This window comes from Mytilus edulis, chromosome 13 (assembly GCF_963676685.1).
Source record: "Mytilus edulis chromosome 13, xbMytEdul2.2, whole genome shotgun sequence".
In the NCBI taxonomy this organism is placed as follows: domain Eukaryota; kingdom Metazoa; phylum Mollusca; class Bivalvia; order Mytilida; family Mytilidae; genus Mytilus; species Mytilus edulis.
This window is the reverse complement of record NC_092356.1, coordinates 14,958,238-14,973,990: the sequence shown is the minus strand read 5'-3', so window position 1 is coordinate 14,973,990 and position 15,753 is coordinate 14,958,238. Positions and strand designations below refer to the sequence as shown.

Genomic DNA, 15,753 nt, shown 5'->3' with positions numbered 1-15,753 from the left:
TTTGACTAGGTACAAATGAATTGTACTGAGAATAGTCATTAGAATATAATATAAATACTTTTTCTACCCCAAAAAATGGCCATCAGTATCTAAATGATAAATCATGCAACCCAACAATGTATTCCAGTGGAATTACAGTGGTAAAATTTTCAAATGCCATTATTCCAGTGGAATTACAGTGGTAAAATTTTCAAATGTCATTCCAGTGGAATCACCAATCAAATTCCACTGGAATTTTTAGTTTTAAATGATTTACCAGTGGAATTCAAATGAGTCACTGTAAACCAGTGGAATTCCAGTGGAATCAACTGGTATTCCACTGGAATTCCATTGATATTTTCTATGGGGTGCTATTTAAAAAAATGGGGTAGACAAAACCTATGCGGGGAGATGTTAGATCCATGCCAAAAACAGAAATTTGAGAAAAAGACCAGCAATTGTAAACAGTCCACAAAACACTAAATAGAAAGCTAATTGCTGAGCATTAGGATAAGAAACCCACCCAAAAATGGAGCTGATCTCAGGTACCCAAGAAGGGTAAGCAGATACTGCTCCATATGTTCACCTATTGTGTTACACATGACAAGTCCAAATTCAGTTAAAAATCTCATTTGGTAATGTCACAATCAATTTAGGTTTTTAGGTAAATAGAATGATATACAGAATGAAATAATATACCTATTAAATATGTTGTAGCCCGTCCTATTATATACAGTTGCATTTGGGAATGTCACTTTCAATTTAGGATTTTTTTGTTCACCATAATCATAAATACACAATAAAATAATATACAAATGTCTTGTAGACTTTCCTAATTTATACATTCTCATTTGATGGTGTCACAATAGATTTTGGATTTTTAGGTCACCATAATCATATGAACAACTGAATAATATACCTATGAAATGTGTTGTAGCCCATGCTATTGTATACCATCTCATTTGGTAAAGTGACAGTCATTTAGGATTTAATGTAACCTTAATAATATACACAATGGAATAATATACCCATTAAATCTGTTGTAGCCCATCCTATTATATACAGTGGCATTTGGGAATGTCAATCAATTAAGAATTTGATATATTTATAATAATATACACAACAGAATGATATACCTATTACATTTGTTGTAGCCTGTCCTTTTATATACCTTCTCATTTGGTAATGTCAATCAATTAAGAATTTGATATATCTATAATAATATGTATATACAACAGAATAATATACTTATTAAATATGTTGTAGCCCGTCCTATAATATCAGGAAGTCAGGCTGACTCCATGACAGCAGCTCTGGGATCTAAGGCATCCATGTCATGTGAGGCTGTAGGATATCCACAACCTGATATCACATGGTACCGAAAAGATGGACAAATGCCAAGGTTTGTATTGGTACATGTACTTTTATTACTATGTAAGCAGGTGGTTACCAGCTCTAGGTTTTATTTTTAGCTCACCTGGCCGAAAGGCCAAGTGAGCTTTTCTCATCATTTGGCGTCCGGCGTCGTCGTCCTGCGTTAACTTTTACAAAAATCTTCTCCTCTGAAACTACTGGGCCAAATTTAACCAAACTTGGCCACAATCATCATTGGGGTATCTAGTTTAAGAAATGTGTCCGGTGGCCCGGCCAACCAACCAAGATGGCTGCCATGGCTAAAAATAGACCATAGGGGTAAAATGCAGTTTTTGGCATATAACTCAAAAACCAAAGCATTTAGAGCAAATCTGACGGGGTAAAATTGTTAATCAGGTCAAAATCTATCTGCCCTGAAATTTTCCGATGAATCGGATAACCCGTTGTTAGGTTGCTGCCCCTGAATTGGTAATTTTAAGAAAATTTGCTGTTTTTGGTTATTATCTTGAATTTTATTATAGATAGAGATAAACTGTGAACTGCAATAATGTTCAGCAAAGTAAGATCTACAAATAAGTCAACATGACCAAAATGGTCAGTTGACCACTTTAGGAGTTATTGCCCTTTATAGTCAATTTTTAACCATTTTTCGTAAATCTTGGTAATCTTTTAGAAAAATCTTCTCCTCTGAAACTGCTTGGCCAAATTTAACCAAACTTGGCCATAATCATCATTGGGGTATCTATTTAAAAAAATGTGTCCGGTGACCCGGCCAACCAACCAAGATGGCCGCCATGGCTAAAAATAGAACATGGGGGTAAAATGCAGTTTTTGGCTTATAACTCAAAATCAAAGCATTAAGAGCAAATCTGACTGAGTTAAATTGTTCATCAGGTCAAGATCTATCTGCCCTGAAATTTTCAGATGAATCGGACATTCCGTTGTTGGGTTGCTGCCCCTGAAATGGTAATTTTAAGGAAATTTTGCTGTTTTTGGTTATTATCTTGAATATTATTATAGATAGAGATAAACTGTAAACAGCAATAATGTTCAGCAAAGTAAGATCTTCAAATAAGTCAACATTACCAAAATGGTCAGTTTACCACTTTAGGAGTTATTGCCCTTTATAGTCAATTTTTAACCATTTTTCGTAAATCTTAGTAATCTTTTAGAAAAATCTTCTCCTCTGAAACTACTGGGCCAAATTTAACCAAACTTGGCCATAATCATCATTGGGGTATGTAGTTAAAAAAATGTGTCCGGTAACTTGGCCAACAAACCAAGATGGCCGCCATGGCTAAAAATAGAACATGGGGGTAAAATGCAGTTTTTGGCTTATAACTCAAAAACCAAAGCATTTAGAGCAAATCTGAGAGGAGGTAAAATTGTTGATCAGGTCATGATCTATCTGCCCTGGAATTTTCAGATGAATCGGATAATCGGTTGTTAGGTTGCTGCCCCTGAATTGGTAATTTTGAGGACATTTTGCTGTTTTTTTGTTATTATCTTGAATATTATTATAGATAGAGATAAACTGTAAACAGCAATAATGTACAGCAAAGTAAGAACTAAAAATAAGTCAGTATGACCAAAATAGTCAATTGACCCACTAAGGAGTTATTGCCCTTCATAGTCAATTTTTAACAATTTTCTTAAAATTTGAAGATTTTCAATAACATTTTCCACAGAAAGTACTGTTATAGATAGAGATAATTGTAAGCAGCAAGAATGTTTAGTAAAGTAAGATCTACAAACACATCACCATCACCAAAACACAATTTTGTCATGAATCCATCTGTGTCCATTGTTTAATATTCACATAGACCAAGGTGAGCGACACAGGCTCTTTAGAGCCTCTAGTTGCAATGTCATATGGTGTTCACAACCTGATATCACATCGTACAGAAAGGATGGAAAATGCCAAGTATTTTTTTTTAATTCTATTACTATGTAAGCAAGGGGTTACCAGCTCTATGTTCCATTAAGATAATTCCATGTGATGCCAAATGACACGCATAACCTGATGTCACATCGTACAGAAAAAATGGAGAAATGTCAAGTTTTCTTTTTGCTTTTTCATAACTTATGTCAGCAGAAGTTGATATCTCTGATTTTATTTTGACTATGCCATGTGATGCCATATGATACACACAACCTGATATTACATGGTACAGAAAAGTTGGACAAATGTCAAGGTTTGTTTGTTTACTTCTACAACTATGTTAGCAGATGGTTTCCAGCTCTTCAGTTTTATTTTTACAATGTTATGTGAAACCATATGATATGCACAATCTGGTTTCACATGGTACAGAAATGATGGACAAATACAGAAGTTTGTTTTTAGTACTTTAAAAACTATGTGAGGGAGTGGTTGCCATGAAAACTATAGGTTCTTTTTCTACACTTACAACCTGATTTCACATGCTGTGGAATTATTTGTTTCTTGGATACTAAATCGTGGTTTGTGGAGAATTCTTTTTTTGTGGATAACAGATTTCATGGTTTAGCCAAAAGATGTATACAATATGAACAAGCCTGTGTACTTCATTAAACATTCAGAATCATGTATTACCTATACCGAAAGATCTTGTACACAAAATCATCTGTGCAAATAAATTAAAGACCCCCTTACATCACTTCAAGCAGTTCAAGACAACAGAAAAGGTTTTAAGTCAAGGTCGAAGGGGACTTTAGGTTTGGACTCCGTCCAGCTGTCTGTCTGTCTGTTTGTCCATCTGTCTGTCTGGCAAATCAGTTTTCCACACTTTTTTCTTTGTTCTGAAAGATATTTATTTGATATTTGGTATATAGTTTTCTCATGACAAGTAATAGATCAAGTTCGAATGTTGTGCCAGTCCGAGAATTTGTTTAAGAGTTATGGTCCATATCTTATGTTAGAGTACTATATTAAACCATATATCTGTACAAAGAGAGATAACTCATGTATTAAAAGATTTTTAAATGACATTGTATTAGTAATTACGGATAAATTTTTACCTTGTAGGGTTCTATGTATTGACATGCAATACTCTCAAAATGTTTGTTTGAATCAATTGCAAGGTATGTGAATAAATAAATAAAAGCGATGAAATACCAAATATTTGAAAAGAAATTGTTTGTTTTCAATTTTAGCGAATATACAGTGGAGAAGGATGGTCGTCTGACAATACCCAAGGTAAACCCCGATGACGCTGGCATGTATGTCTGTAGTGCTGGTAATGAGCTTGGAAAGATTGAACAACCAATGGAACTTGTTGTTGGAGATCTGGTACCCTACTTCCCACAGAACCCAGTTTCCTATATAACTTATCCACCAATGAATGATGTTTATCTGGACTTTGATATCCTGCTTAGACTAAAACCAGAGGCAACTGATGGTAAGTGCAGAATATATTCATTAATGAGGTGCTAAAATAGAGACATATTGAGGTTCAGTCAAGAGTTGTTTAGTTCTTTCAAACGTTTTGGTGTAAGCTTTTGAAAATATTTCCCAGAATGTGCATGATTCTGAAATTCAGGCATTTATCTTCCAAGATATTGAAACAAGAAAAAATCTTTAAAATTTTGATTAGTAAAGATGAAAAGTATTGTAAGCTTTTGAAAATATTTTCCTGAATTCATTAAAATTTAGATAGGTATTTATCTTCCAATTTTTAGCTCACCTGGCCCAAAGGGCCAAGTGAGCTTTTCTCAGCACTTGGCGTCCGGCGTCCGGCGTCCGTCGTCTGTCGTCCGTCGTCTGTCGTCCGTCGTCCGTCGTCGTCTGGCGTCGTTAACTTTTACAAAAATCTTCTCCTCTGAAACTACTGGGCCAAATTTAACCAAACTTGGCCACAATCATCATTGGGGTATCTAGTTTAAAAAATGTGTCTGGTGACCCGGTCAACCAACCAAGATGGCCGCCATGGCTAAAAATAGAACATAGGGGTAAAATGCAGTTTTTGGCTTATAACTCAAAAACCAAAGCATTTAGAGCAAATCTGACATGGGGTAAAATTGTTCATCAGGTCAAGATCTATCTGCCCTGCAATTTTCAGATGAATCGGACAACCCGTTGTTGGGTTGCTGCCCCTGAATTGGTAATTTTGAGGAAATTTTGCTGTTTTTGGTTATTATCTTGAATATTATTATAGATAGAAATAATCTGTAAACAGCAATAATGTTCAGCAAAGTAAGATCTACAAATAAGTCAACATGACCAAAATGGTCAGTTGACCCGTTTAGGAGTTATTGCCCTTTATAGTCAATTTTTAACCATTTTTCGTAAATTAAAGTAATCTTTTACAAAAATCTTCTCCTCTGAAACTACTGGGCCAAATTAATCCAAACTTGGCCACAATCATCTTTGGGGTATCTAGTTTAAAAAATGTGTGGCATGACCTGGTCAACCAACCAAGATGGCCGCCACCGCTAAAAATAGAACATAGGGGTAAAATGCAGTTTTTGGCTTATAACTCAAAAACCAAAGCATTTTGAGGAATCTGACATGGAATAAAAATGTTTATCAGGTCAAGATCTATCTGCCCTGAAATTTTCAGATGAATCGGTCAATCGGTTGTTGGGTTGCTGCCCCTGAGTTGGTAATTTTGAGGAAATTTTGCTGTTTTTGGTTATTATCTTGAATATTATTATAGATAGAGATAAATTGTAAACAGCAATAATGTTCAGCAAAGTAAGATCTACAAATAAGTCAACATGACCAAAATGGTCAGTTGACCCCTTAAGGAGTTATTGCCCTTTATAGTCAATTTTTAACAATTTTCATTAATTTGGTAAATTTATGTAAATTTTTACCAAATATAGTTCTCTGTTACTAATGGGCAAAGTTCATTATAGATATAATTGTAAGAAGCAAAATCGTTCAGTAAAGAAAGAACTTCAAACACATCACCATCACCAAAATACAATTTTGTCATGAATCCATTTGTGTCCTTTGTTTAATATGCACATAGACCAAGGTGAGCGACACAGGCTCTTTAGAGCCTCTAGTTTTGTAACACAAGAGAATCTAATATTTAGCTTTAGTAAAGATAAATTGTATTTTATTGCATTTGACAGGTTTAGTTTTGTACAATGGTAATGATGACTTCCAGAGAGGAGGTGGAGATTACGTCTGCTTTGGGTTGAGAGAAGGTTACCCAGAATTCACCTTTGATGTAGGATCGGGACCAGCCATCATTCAGGGTAATGAGACCTTGGACCTGAACCAATGGCACACAGTCAGACTAGAGAGAAACAGGAAAGCTGGTCAGTTGTTATTTATAAACATTTAATTGATAAAATCATTTTATATTTTCTCTGTTATACAATCCTGAAAAAAGCCTCGGAAAACAGTTTTTTTTTTGTCATTTCTTATTAAATACTGTCGATTCATTTATTATTTATGATACCAAATTTTGCAGATTTAGGAAAAAAATGCACATTTTAGTAGAAATTTAATTTTTGTGATATGACTGGCAAAAATACTTTATGAAAATAAGTACTGTGGATTCATTTATTTTTGTGGGTACCAATTTTCAGGGATTGAGAAAAACCTGCATTTTCGTGGATATTTTATTTTATTTTTTATGCAGCAAAAATACTACAATCTGACTGGTTAATTACCCCAGGGTAAATAACACCCCACCCTTGTTCACCCCGGGATAAATAAAATTTTGTTAAAAAAAAAAATTAGATAAACGAATCCCCCCCCAAAAAAAAGTATTTGACAATATGCAGCGAAAAAACATCTACGCTATGGATAAAAAATAATTGGCTATAATGAATAAAACATAATTGATTCATTTTACAAAAAACAAAAAACAATACATGTATAATCAATTATCAGAAAATTGGGAGGTTTATAAAGGATGATTGTTTTGATATATTTTCCCAATATTTTCCACTGGACATTTAGCATTAGGAACAATAAATCGATAATATGTATTTTTAGGCAAACAAATAATGACAAATAAAGTTGTGGTAGTATATTTTGTTTATTTGTATTATTTACATGTGTTTTAGGGTCCTTGTTATTGATATTTTTTTATTTATTAACTTGTTCTTAGAGAATAAGATGTGTAATTTCTTATGATTATGAAAAAGATATCATTCTTATTTTTCTTATGCTACTTTTGAATGGAAATTTCCACAGTAAGTATCAAATATGAAATGTATATATTAATTTATGATTCGATGAACACATGCAATCAATCATCAATCAATGGTTTGTTGGTAAAAGAACGACCTTTTGCAGTGATTTGCAAAATACAAATTGGTTTTGGGCATGTTTGAAGTTAATCATGAAAAATAATAAAAGGATTCAATGGAAATAAAAGATATTATTGCATAGCAATATAATATTTCCCACAGAAAGTTACTAAAAGTTAGCGTGCAATAAATTCTAAAATTGCACTAGTGCAATAAATCTTCAAAAAATCATGACGTCATCAACGACAAAATCTTACTTTAAACCAATTTTTAAACGACCGCAAAAATTGAAAATGTATATTCACTTTTACTACCAACTGATAAATTAAAACAATCTTTACCATAACAAGCACTTTTTTTACATTTTAATATTTTATGATGTATTTAAATGAGTAGTTATTGTAGCAAACTCCATTAGAAATTTGGATTGAGATCAGTTTTGGAATTAGGGAAAGGGGGATGTGAAAAAAAAATTGGGGTGGGGAGGGGGGTTCAATTTTTCTCATTTCAGATTTCATAAATAAAAAGAAAATTTCCTCAAACATTTTTTTGAGAGGATTAATATTCAACAGCATAGTGAATTGCTCAAAGGCAAAAAAAAATAAATTTTAAGTTCATTAGACCACATTCATTCTGTGTCAGAAACCTATGCTGTGTCAACTATTTAATTTTAAATTTAAATAAGTTTGAAGAAGAAATCTTTAATTGATTTGTAAGATCTTGACATTTTTTTGTGTGTAAAAAACCCATATAATGTCAAAAATTTGATCACAATCCAAATTCAGAGCTGAATCAAGCTTGAATGCTTTGTCCATACTTGCCCCAACTGTTCAGGGTTCGACCTCTGCGGTCGTATAAAGCCCCTGCAGAGCACCTCGTTACTTTCCAATATCATATTGCTTTACAATAAAAGGGTTATTGCATGAATATTGGGGAATATTGTCCCTCGCAGAACATATATTGCACTCACAAGCTCGTGCGATATAAAATTCTACTTGGGACGATATTCCCCAATATTCATGCAATAACCCTATATTACAACATTATCAGAAAGTTACTACTGTCTTGTATTCAAATAGATTTACTATGATAACTTTTAATTTTTGCCAGACTATGCCATGGCTTACACTGCAATAATAAAACGTTGCAAAGTTAACAGTAAGTACTGGCGACATAGCTGTATTAGTAGCATGACAGATACTGTAAGGAATTCTGCTCAAATTCCGGTATTAGAAGCCATTTTACAATTGAAGTGATGTCTAGTGATGACCTCTCTGTTTATCAGAAGAAAAATAGAGTAAGATCGCTTGGTTTTTTGTCTGTTGTTCATGTAGTATATTTTTATTTTCTATCACATCACAGGTACTTTAACTGTCAATGAGAAACAGAAATACATTGGAGAAACTCCTGGCCGATTCCAGGGTCTGGACCTCACACAAGACATGTACTTAGGTGGTGTTCCAGACTATAGTAAGATACCACAGCCAGCCAGATATACCACAGGATTTGTAGGTAATGTCAAATTTATATTTAGTTTTTTAGCTCACCTGTCCCGAAGGGACAAGTGAGCTTATGCCATCACTTGGCGTCCGTCGTCTGTCGTCGTCTGTCGTCGTCGTAAACTATTTCAAGAATCTTCTCCTCTGAAACTACTGGGCCAAATACTTCCAAACTTTAACTGAATGTTCCTTAGGGTATTTAGTTTGTAAATTGTATCCGAAGTTGTGATCTATCAACAAACATGGTCGCCATTGCTAAAAATAGAACATAGGGGTCAAATGCAGTTTTTGGCTTATAACTCAAAAACCAAAGCATTTAGAGCAAATCTGACATGGGTAATATTGTTTATCAGGTCAAGATCTATCTGCCCTGAAATTTTCAGATGAATCAGACAACCTGTTGTTGGGTTACTGCCCCTGAATTTGTAATTTTAAAGAAATTTTGCTGTTTTTGGTTATTATCTTGAATATTATTATAGATAGAGATAAACTGTAAACAGCAATAATGTTCAGCAAAGTAAGATTTACAAATAAGTCAACATGACGGAAATGGTCAGTTGACCCCTTTAGGAGTTATTGCCCTTTATAGTCAATTTTTAACCATTTTTCGTAAATCTTAGTAATCTTTTACAAAAATCTTCTCCTCTGAAACTACTGGGCCAAATACTTCCAAACTTTAACTGAATGTTCCTTAGGGTATTTAGTTTGTAAATTGTATCAGAAGTTGTGATCTATCAACAAACATGGTCGCCATTGCTAAAAATAGAACATAGGGGTCAAATGCAGTTTTTGGCTTATAACTCAAAAACCAAAGCATTTAGAGCAAATCTGACATGGGTAATATTGTTCATCAGGTCAAGATCTATCTGCCCTGAAATTTTCAGATGAATCAGACAACCTGTTGTTGGGTTACTGCCCCTGAATTTGTAATTTTAAAGAAATTTTGCTGTTTTTGGTTATTATCTTGAATATTATTATAGATAGAGATAAACTGTAAACAGCAATAATGTTCAGCAAAGTAAGATTTACAAATAAGTCAACATGACGGAAATGGTCAGTTGACCCCTTTAGGAGTTATTGCCCTTTATAGTCAATTTTTAACCATTTTTCGTAAATCTTAGTAATCTTTTACAAAAATGTTCTCCTCTGAAACTACTGGGCCAAATACTTCCAAACTTTAACTGAATGTTCCTTAGGGTATTTAGTTTGTAAATTGTATCCGAAGTTGTGATCTATCAACAAACATGGTCGCCATTGCTAAAAATAGAACATAGGGGTCAAATGCAGTTTTTGGCTTATAACTCAAAAACCAAAGCATTTAGAGCAAATCTGACATGGGTAATATTGTTTATCAGGTCAAGATCTATCTGCCCTGAAATTTTCAGATGAATCAGACAACCTGTTGTTGGGTTACTGCCCCTGAATTTGTAATTTTAAAGAAATTTTGCTGTTTTTGGTTATTATCTTGAATATTATTATAGATAGAGATAAACTGTAAACAGCAATAATGTTCAGCAAAGTAAGATTTACAAATAAGTCAACATGACGGAAATGGTCAGTTGACCCCTTTAGGAGTTATTGCCCTTTATAGTCAATTTTTAACCATTTTTCGTAAATCTTAGTAATCTTTTACAAAAATGTTCTCCTCTGAAACTACTGGGCCAAATACTTCCAAACTTTAACTGAATGTTCCTTAGGGTATTTAGTTTGTAAATTGTATCCGAAGTTGTGATCTATCAACAAACATGGTCGCCATTGCTAAAAATAGAACATAGGGGTCAAATGCAGTTTTTGGCTTATAACTCAAAAACCAAAGCATTTAGAGCAAATCTGACATGGGTAATATTGTTTATCAGGTCAAAATCTATCTGCCCTGAAATTTTCAGATGAATCAGACAACCTGTTGTTGGGTTACTGCCCCTGAATTGGTAATTTTAAAGAAATTTTGCTGTTTTTGGTTATTATCTTGAATATTATTATAGATAGAGATAAACTGTAAACAGCAATAATGTTCAGCAAAGTAAGATTTACAAATAAGTCAACATGACGGAAATGGTCAGTTGACCCCTTTAGGAGTTATTGCCCTTTATACCCAATTTTTAACCATTTTTCGTAAATCTTAGTAATCTTTTACAAAAATCTTCTCCTCTGAAACTACTGGGCCAAATACTTCCAAACTTTAACTGAATGTTCCTTAGGGTATTTAGTTTGTAAATTGTATCCGAAGTTGTGATCTATCAACAAACATGGTCGCCATTGCTAAAAATAGAACATAGGGGTCAAATGCAGTTTTTGGCTTATAACTCAAAAACCAAAGCATTTAGAGCAAATCTGACATGGGATATTATTGTTAATCAGGTCAAGATCTATCTGCCCTGAAATTTTCAGATGAATCAGACAACCTGTTGTTGGGTTGCTGCCCCTGAATTGATAATTTTAAGGAAATTTTGCTGTTTTTGTTTATTATCTTGAATATAATTATAGATAGAAATAAACTGTAAACAGCAATAATGTTAAGCAAAGTAAGATCTTCAATTAAGTCAATTTGACCAAAATTGTCAATTGACCCCTTAAGGAGTTATTGCCCTTTAAAGACTTTTTTCACAATTTGTTCATCATGTTGACTTACTTTAAAAAATCTTCTCCTTTGAAACTGCTGTATCAATTTCAGCCAAACTTAGGCTAAATGAGTTTCAGAGTATCGAGTATAAATTTTATATTTTATTTCCTTGTATGTCAAGAAACATAACTCCTATGGCTAAAATAGAACAAAGGAGAAAATGATTATTTTTTTTGGCTTTTGAAGAAAATAGGACGATCCAAAAAACATTTAAATAAATTGAAAAGCCAAAATAATCATTGATGAGAGATTTAACCAAAAGAATTAAGGTGAGCGATTCAGGCTCTTGAGAGCCTCTTGTTTTCATTGACTTATTGGTATGTTTTGCCCCCACAAAGACAGTAGAGGGGCATTATGTTTTCTGGTCACTGGGTCCATTTATCTGATCGCTCCTTCGTCCGTCTGTCTGGCTTCAGGTTAAAGTTTTTGGTCAAAGTAGTTTTTGATGAAGTTGAAGTCCAATCAACTTTAAACTTAGTACACATGTTCCCTATAATAAGATCTTTCTAATTTTAAAGCCAAATTAGAGTTTTGACCCTTAATCCCCCAGGGCATCAATATAAGAAACACTTGTATGACAATGTTATGGAGTATTCCAGTTAATTTACAAGGATTGCATGTCCTGGGAAAGTCAAAAGTCCAGTTTTTCTTTTAGGTTCTCCAGCTCCTTTCTCTTATAGGCTTTTTAAACAAATTGGCCAATGTTATATTCCCAAAAGTTGCTGACAGAGGTTTTATTCATAATTTTTTGTAAAAGGTATTTGATTGTTTTGCAGGTGCCATTAGCCAGGTTGAAAGAAATGGTGATAACTTAAACTTGGGAGCTGATGCTGTTACTTTAGAAGGTATAGAGATGTATGATGCCTGTCAGAACAGACCATGTATGAATGGAGCTAGGTGTACTCCTGCTAATTCAGGAGATGGATTCAGATGTGTCTGTCCTCAAGGATTTACAGGGGAGAGATGTGACCAACAGGGACAGAGATGTTATCCAGGTAATGAATTATGTCTATGTTGTGTTGGGGAGTCACTGTCTGACTCAATGTGACCAACAGGGACAGAGATGTTATCCAGGTAATAAATTGTGTCTATGTTGTGTTAGGGAGTCACTGTCTGGCTCAATGTGACCAACAGGGACAGAGATGTTATCCAGGTAATAAATTGTGTCTATGTTGTGTTGGGGAGTCAATGTTTGACTCAATGGGACCAACAGGGACAGAGATGTTATCCAGGTAACGAATTGTGTCTATGTTGTGTTGGGGAATCACTGTCTGACTCAATGTGACCAACAGGGACAGAGATGATATCCAGGTAATAAATTGTGTCTATGTTGTGTTGGGGAGTCAATGTTTGACTCAATGGGACCAACAGGGACAGAGATGTTATCCAGGTAACGAATTGTGTCTATGTTGTGTTGGGGAATCACTGTCTGACTCAATGTGACCAACAGGGACAGAGATGTTATCCAGGTAATAAATTGTGTCTATGTTGTGTTGGGGAGTCAATGTTTGACTCAATGTGACCAACAGGGACAGAGATGTTATCCAGGTAACGAATTGTGTCTATGTTGTGTTAGGGAATCACTGTCTGACTCAATGTGACCAACAGGGACAGAGATGATATCCAGGTAATAAATTGTGTCTATGTTGTGTTGGGGAGTCAATGTTTGACTCAATGGGACCAACAGGGACAGAGATGTTATCCAGGTAATAAATTGTGTCTATATTGTGTTTGGGAGTCACTGTCTGACTCAATGTGACCAACAGGGACAGAGATGTTATCCAGGTAATAAATTGTGTCTACGTTTGTGAGTTCAAACCTCCCTTTTGGCAAGGTGCGTTTGACAAAAATATTGACTTGGATTACCAGTTAATATTCCTCTTCTGGTACTCCTTTGCCAGTTAATATTCCTCTTCTGGTACTCCTTTGCCAGTTAATATTCCTCTTCTGGTACTCCTTTGCCAGTTAATATTCCTCTTCTGGTACTCCATTGCCAGTTAATATTCCTCTTCTGGTACTACAGATTCCTCCACCAATTGACTTGGATTACCAGTTAATATTCCTCTTCTGGTACTTCAGATTCCTCCACCTTTATGGCTGCCATAATACAGGTTAGTGTGCTCTTAGTGGTGTTAAACACCAGGAATGATTGAATCATGAATGTTTAGGATTTCAAAATATATTTATCCTTTACAGGTGCCTGTGGACCAGCTGGACGTTGCCGTAACCTACCTAATGGGTTCACTTGTATTTGTCCAATGGAAAGTTCTGGACCTGGTTGTCTGACAGGTGAATATTAATATTATTGCCCTGGTAGTATGATATCAATTTACTGGCATTTCATTGGTTTTGGTGAATGAAAAATTAAAATTTTCCATAGAATAGAAAATGTTTATAGATGCATGGATAATGTATTTAAAAAAAATGAAATCAATAATTCTAAATTCTAAGGAAATCATAACTTCCAACTATTAATTAATTTAAGTGCCTGCTATTCTCCCACCAATATCAATAATTTTTGAAACAGCCTGTAGGTATTATATGTACATCCAAACACCAAAATATTAATCATTTTTATTCAAGTTATATAATTTTTTATTTTAAGATTCCATGGATGTTGACTCTATTCAGACACACATGGACATGTCTTATATTAAGGTGGTACCAATCACCTTGACTAAAATAAATTTGACTTGTTTACTTTTCTTAATATTTGGACAAAATATTTACTTTGGGCCTTTGACAAAAATATATAAAAAAAATGATAATAATTGAACCACACACTGCAATGGAAATATTTCATTGGTTATACATAAAGCAGTTTGACAAACACTAATTTTGATCATTGAGAAGCTCAATACTTCCTTAATAATAGAATGGAATTTAAACATTCATCTGATTTTTACAGAGTTATCTCCCTAGAGTGTTATGCACCAACCTATTAAGATTATTTAACTATATTTCAGTTGGAAGAATCAACATTCCAAGATTCAACAAGACTTCTTTTGCTGCCTACGCTGCTGTACAAGGAGCTAAGTTTGAAATGAAGATAGAATTAGAATTTAAACCACACAGTCTGGAGAATGGAATTGTTTTGTATAGTGCTCAAAGTAATGATGGAATCGGAGATTATGTCTCTTTGGCTCTAAGGAATGGATATCTGGAGTTCAGATACAATACTGGCTCAGGTAAGTTAAAATATGAGACATTTATCTCATTGGCTCCAGGAATGGATATCTGAGTTCAGATACAAGACTGGCTCAGGTAAGTCAGAACTAGATATCTTGTTGACTCTGGGAAATGATATCTGGAGTTCAGATACAAAACTGGCTCAGGTAAGTCAAATTATATCTCCTTTAGGTAGAAATTTTTCGGTAACAATAAAATATCACAAACATGTCTAAGATAAAGTATATGTAAAATATTCATGTGTATCGCATGTCAGCAAAGATTATTAGTTTTCAAATTTGTTATTAAACTTCTCATGCATATTTAAAAAGAAAAGCATTCAATTTCATTTCAGGCCCAGCAGTTCTCAGCAGTAGACGCAGGCTAACAGTCAATGAATGGGTCAAGGTTGTTGCTTCTAAGCAAGGACAGGAAGGAACACTTGTTGTTAATGATGAAGAGCCTGTCAAAGGTGAGATATTATACCTAATTTTGAGGTTTAGGGGAGTGTGAATGTTTGAAGTCCAAATTTTGCAATTTTGAGATATGTGTTTGAAGTGAAAATGGTTTCTTTTTCTTAAAATTTTTATCTGTTTGACTCAGATTCAAACTTCTTATCTGCTGATATTTAGACTTTTTTTTTAATTTTAGAAATGATTTTCTCTATAGTATCTTCTAATTAAAAGATATTTATCTCAAATACCACTGAAATGCATCGAAATATTCAATTTTAGATAATTTTTCAACTCAATTTTGTAATTAAATTGCCTAGCCAATCGTATCTCGATATATTTTTTTTGGTCATGGTTGCTAAGCAACTTATGGTTGATAATTGTGACTTAATTTTTCCTCAGTTGAGTTGATTGATGATAGTTTTCAATACATTTTTTTGTTTTGACCTTTGATAAATGAGACCTTAATTGC

General features: G+C 34.0%; 1 protein-coding gene across 2 annotated transcripts in view; it reads left to right on the top strand.

Annotated features, from left to right (window-relative positions):
* Window positions 1–15,753, top strand: part of LOC139501535 (basement membrane-specific heparan sulfate proteoglycan core protein-like) — a 182,659-nt gene that overhangs the window by 147,338 nt on the left and 19,568 nt on the right. For both annotated transcript variants that reach the window (XM_071290646.1, XM_071290645.1), the window contains 8 exons: window positions 1,246–1,381; window positions 4,486–4,730; window positions 6,412–6,600; window positions 8,905–9,054; window positions 12,438–12,656; window positions 13,858–13,950; window positions 14,628–14,849; window positions 15,185–15,301. In XM_071290646.1, coding sequence (XP_071146747.1) covers window positions 1,246–1,381; window positions 4,486–4,730; window positions 6,412–6,600; window positions 8,905–9,054; window positions 12,438–12,656; window positions 13,858–13,950; window positions 14,628–14,849; window positions 15,185–15,301 — 1,371 coding nt within the window. The remainder of the gene's footprint in view (window positions 1–1,245; window positions 1,382–4,485; window positions 4,731–6,411; window positions 6,601–8,904; window positions 9,055–12,437; window positions 12,657–13,857; window positions 13,951–14,627; window positions 14,850–15,184; window positions 15,302–15,753) is intronic.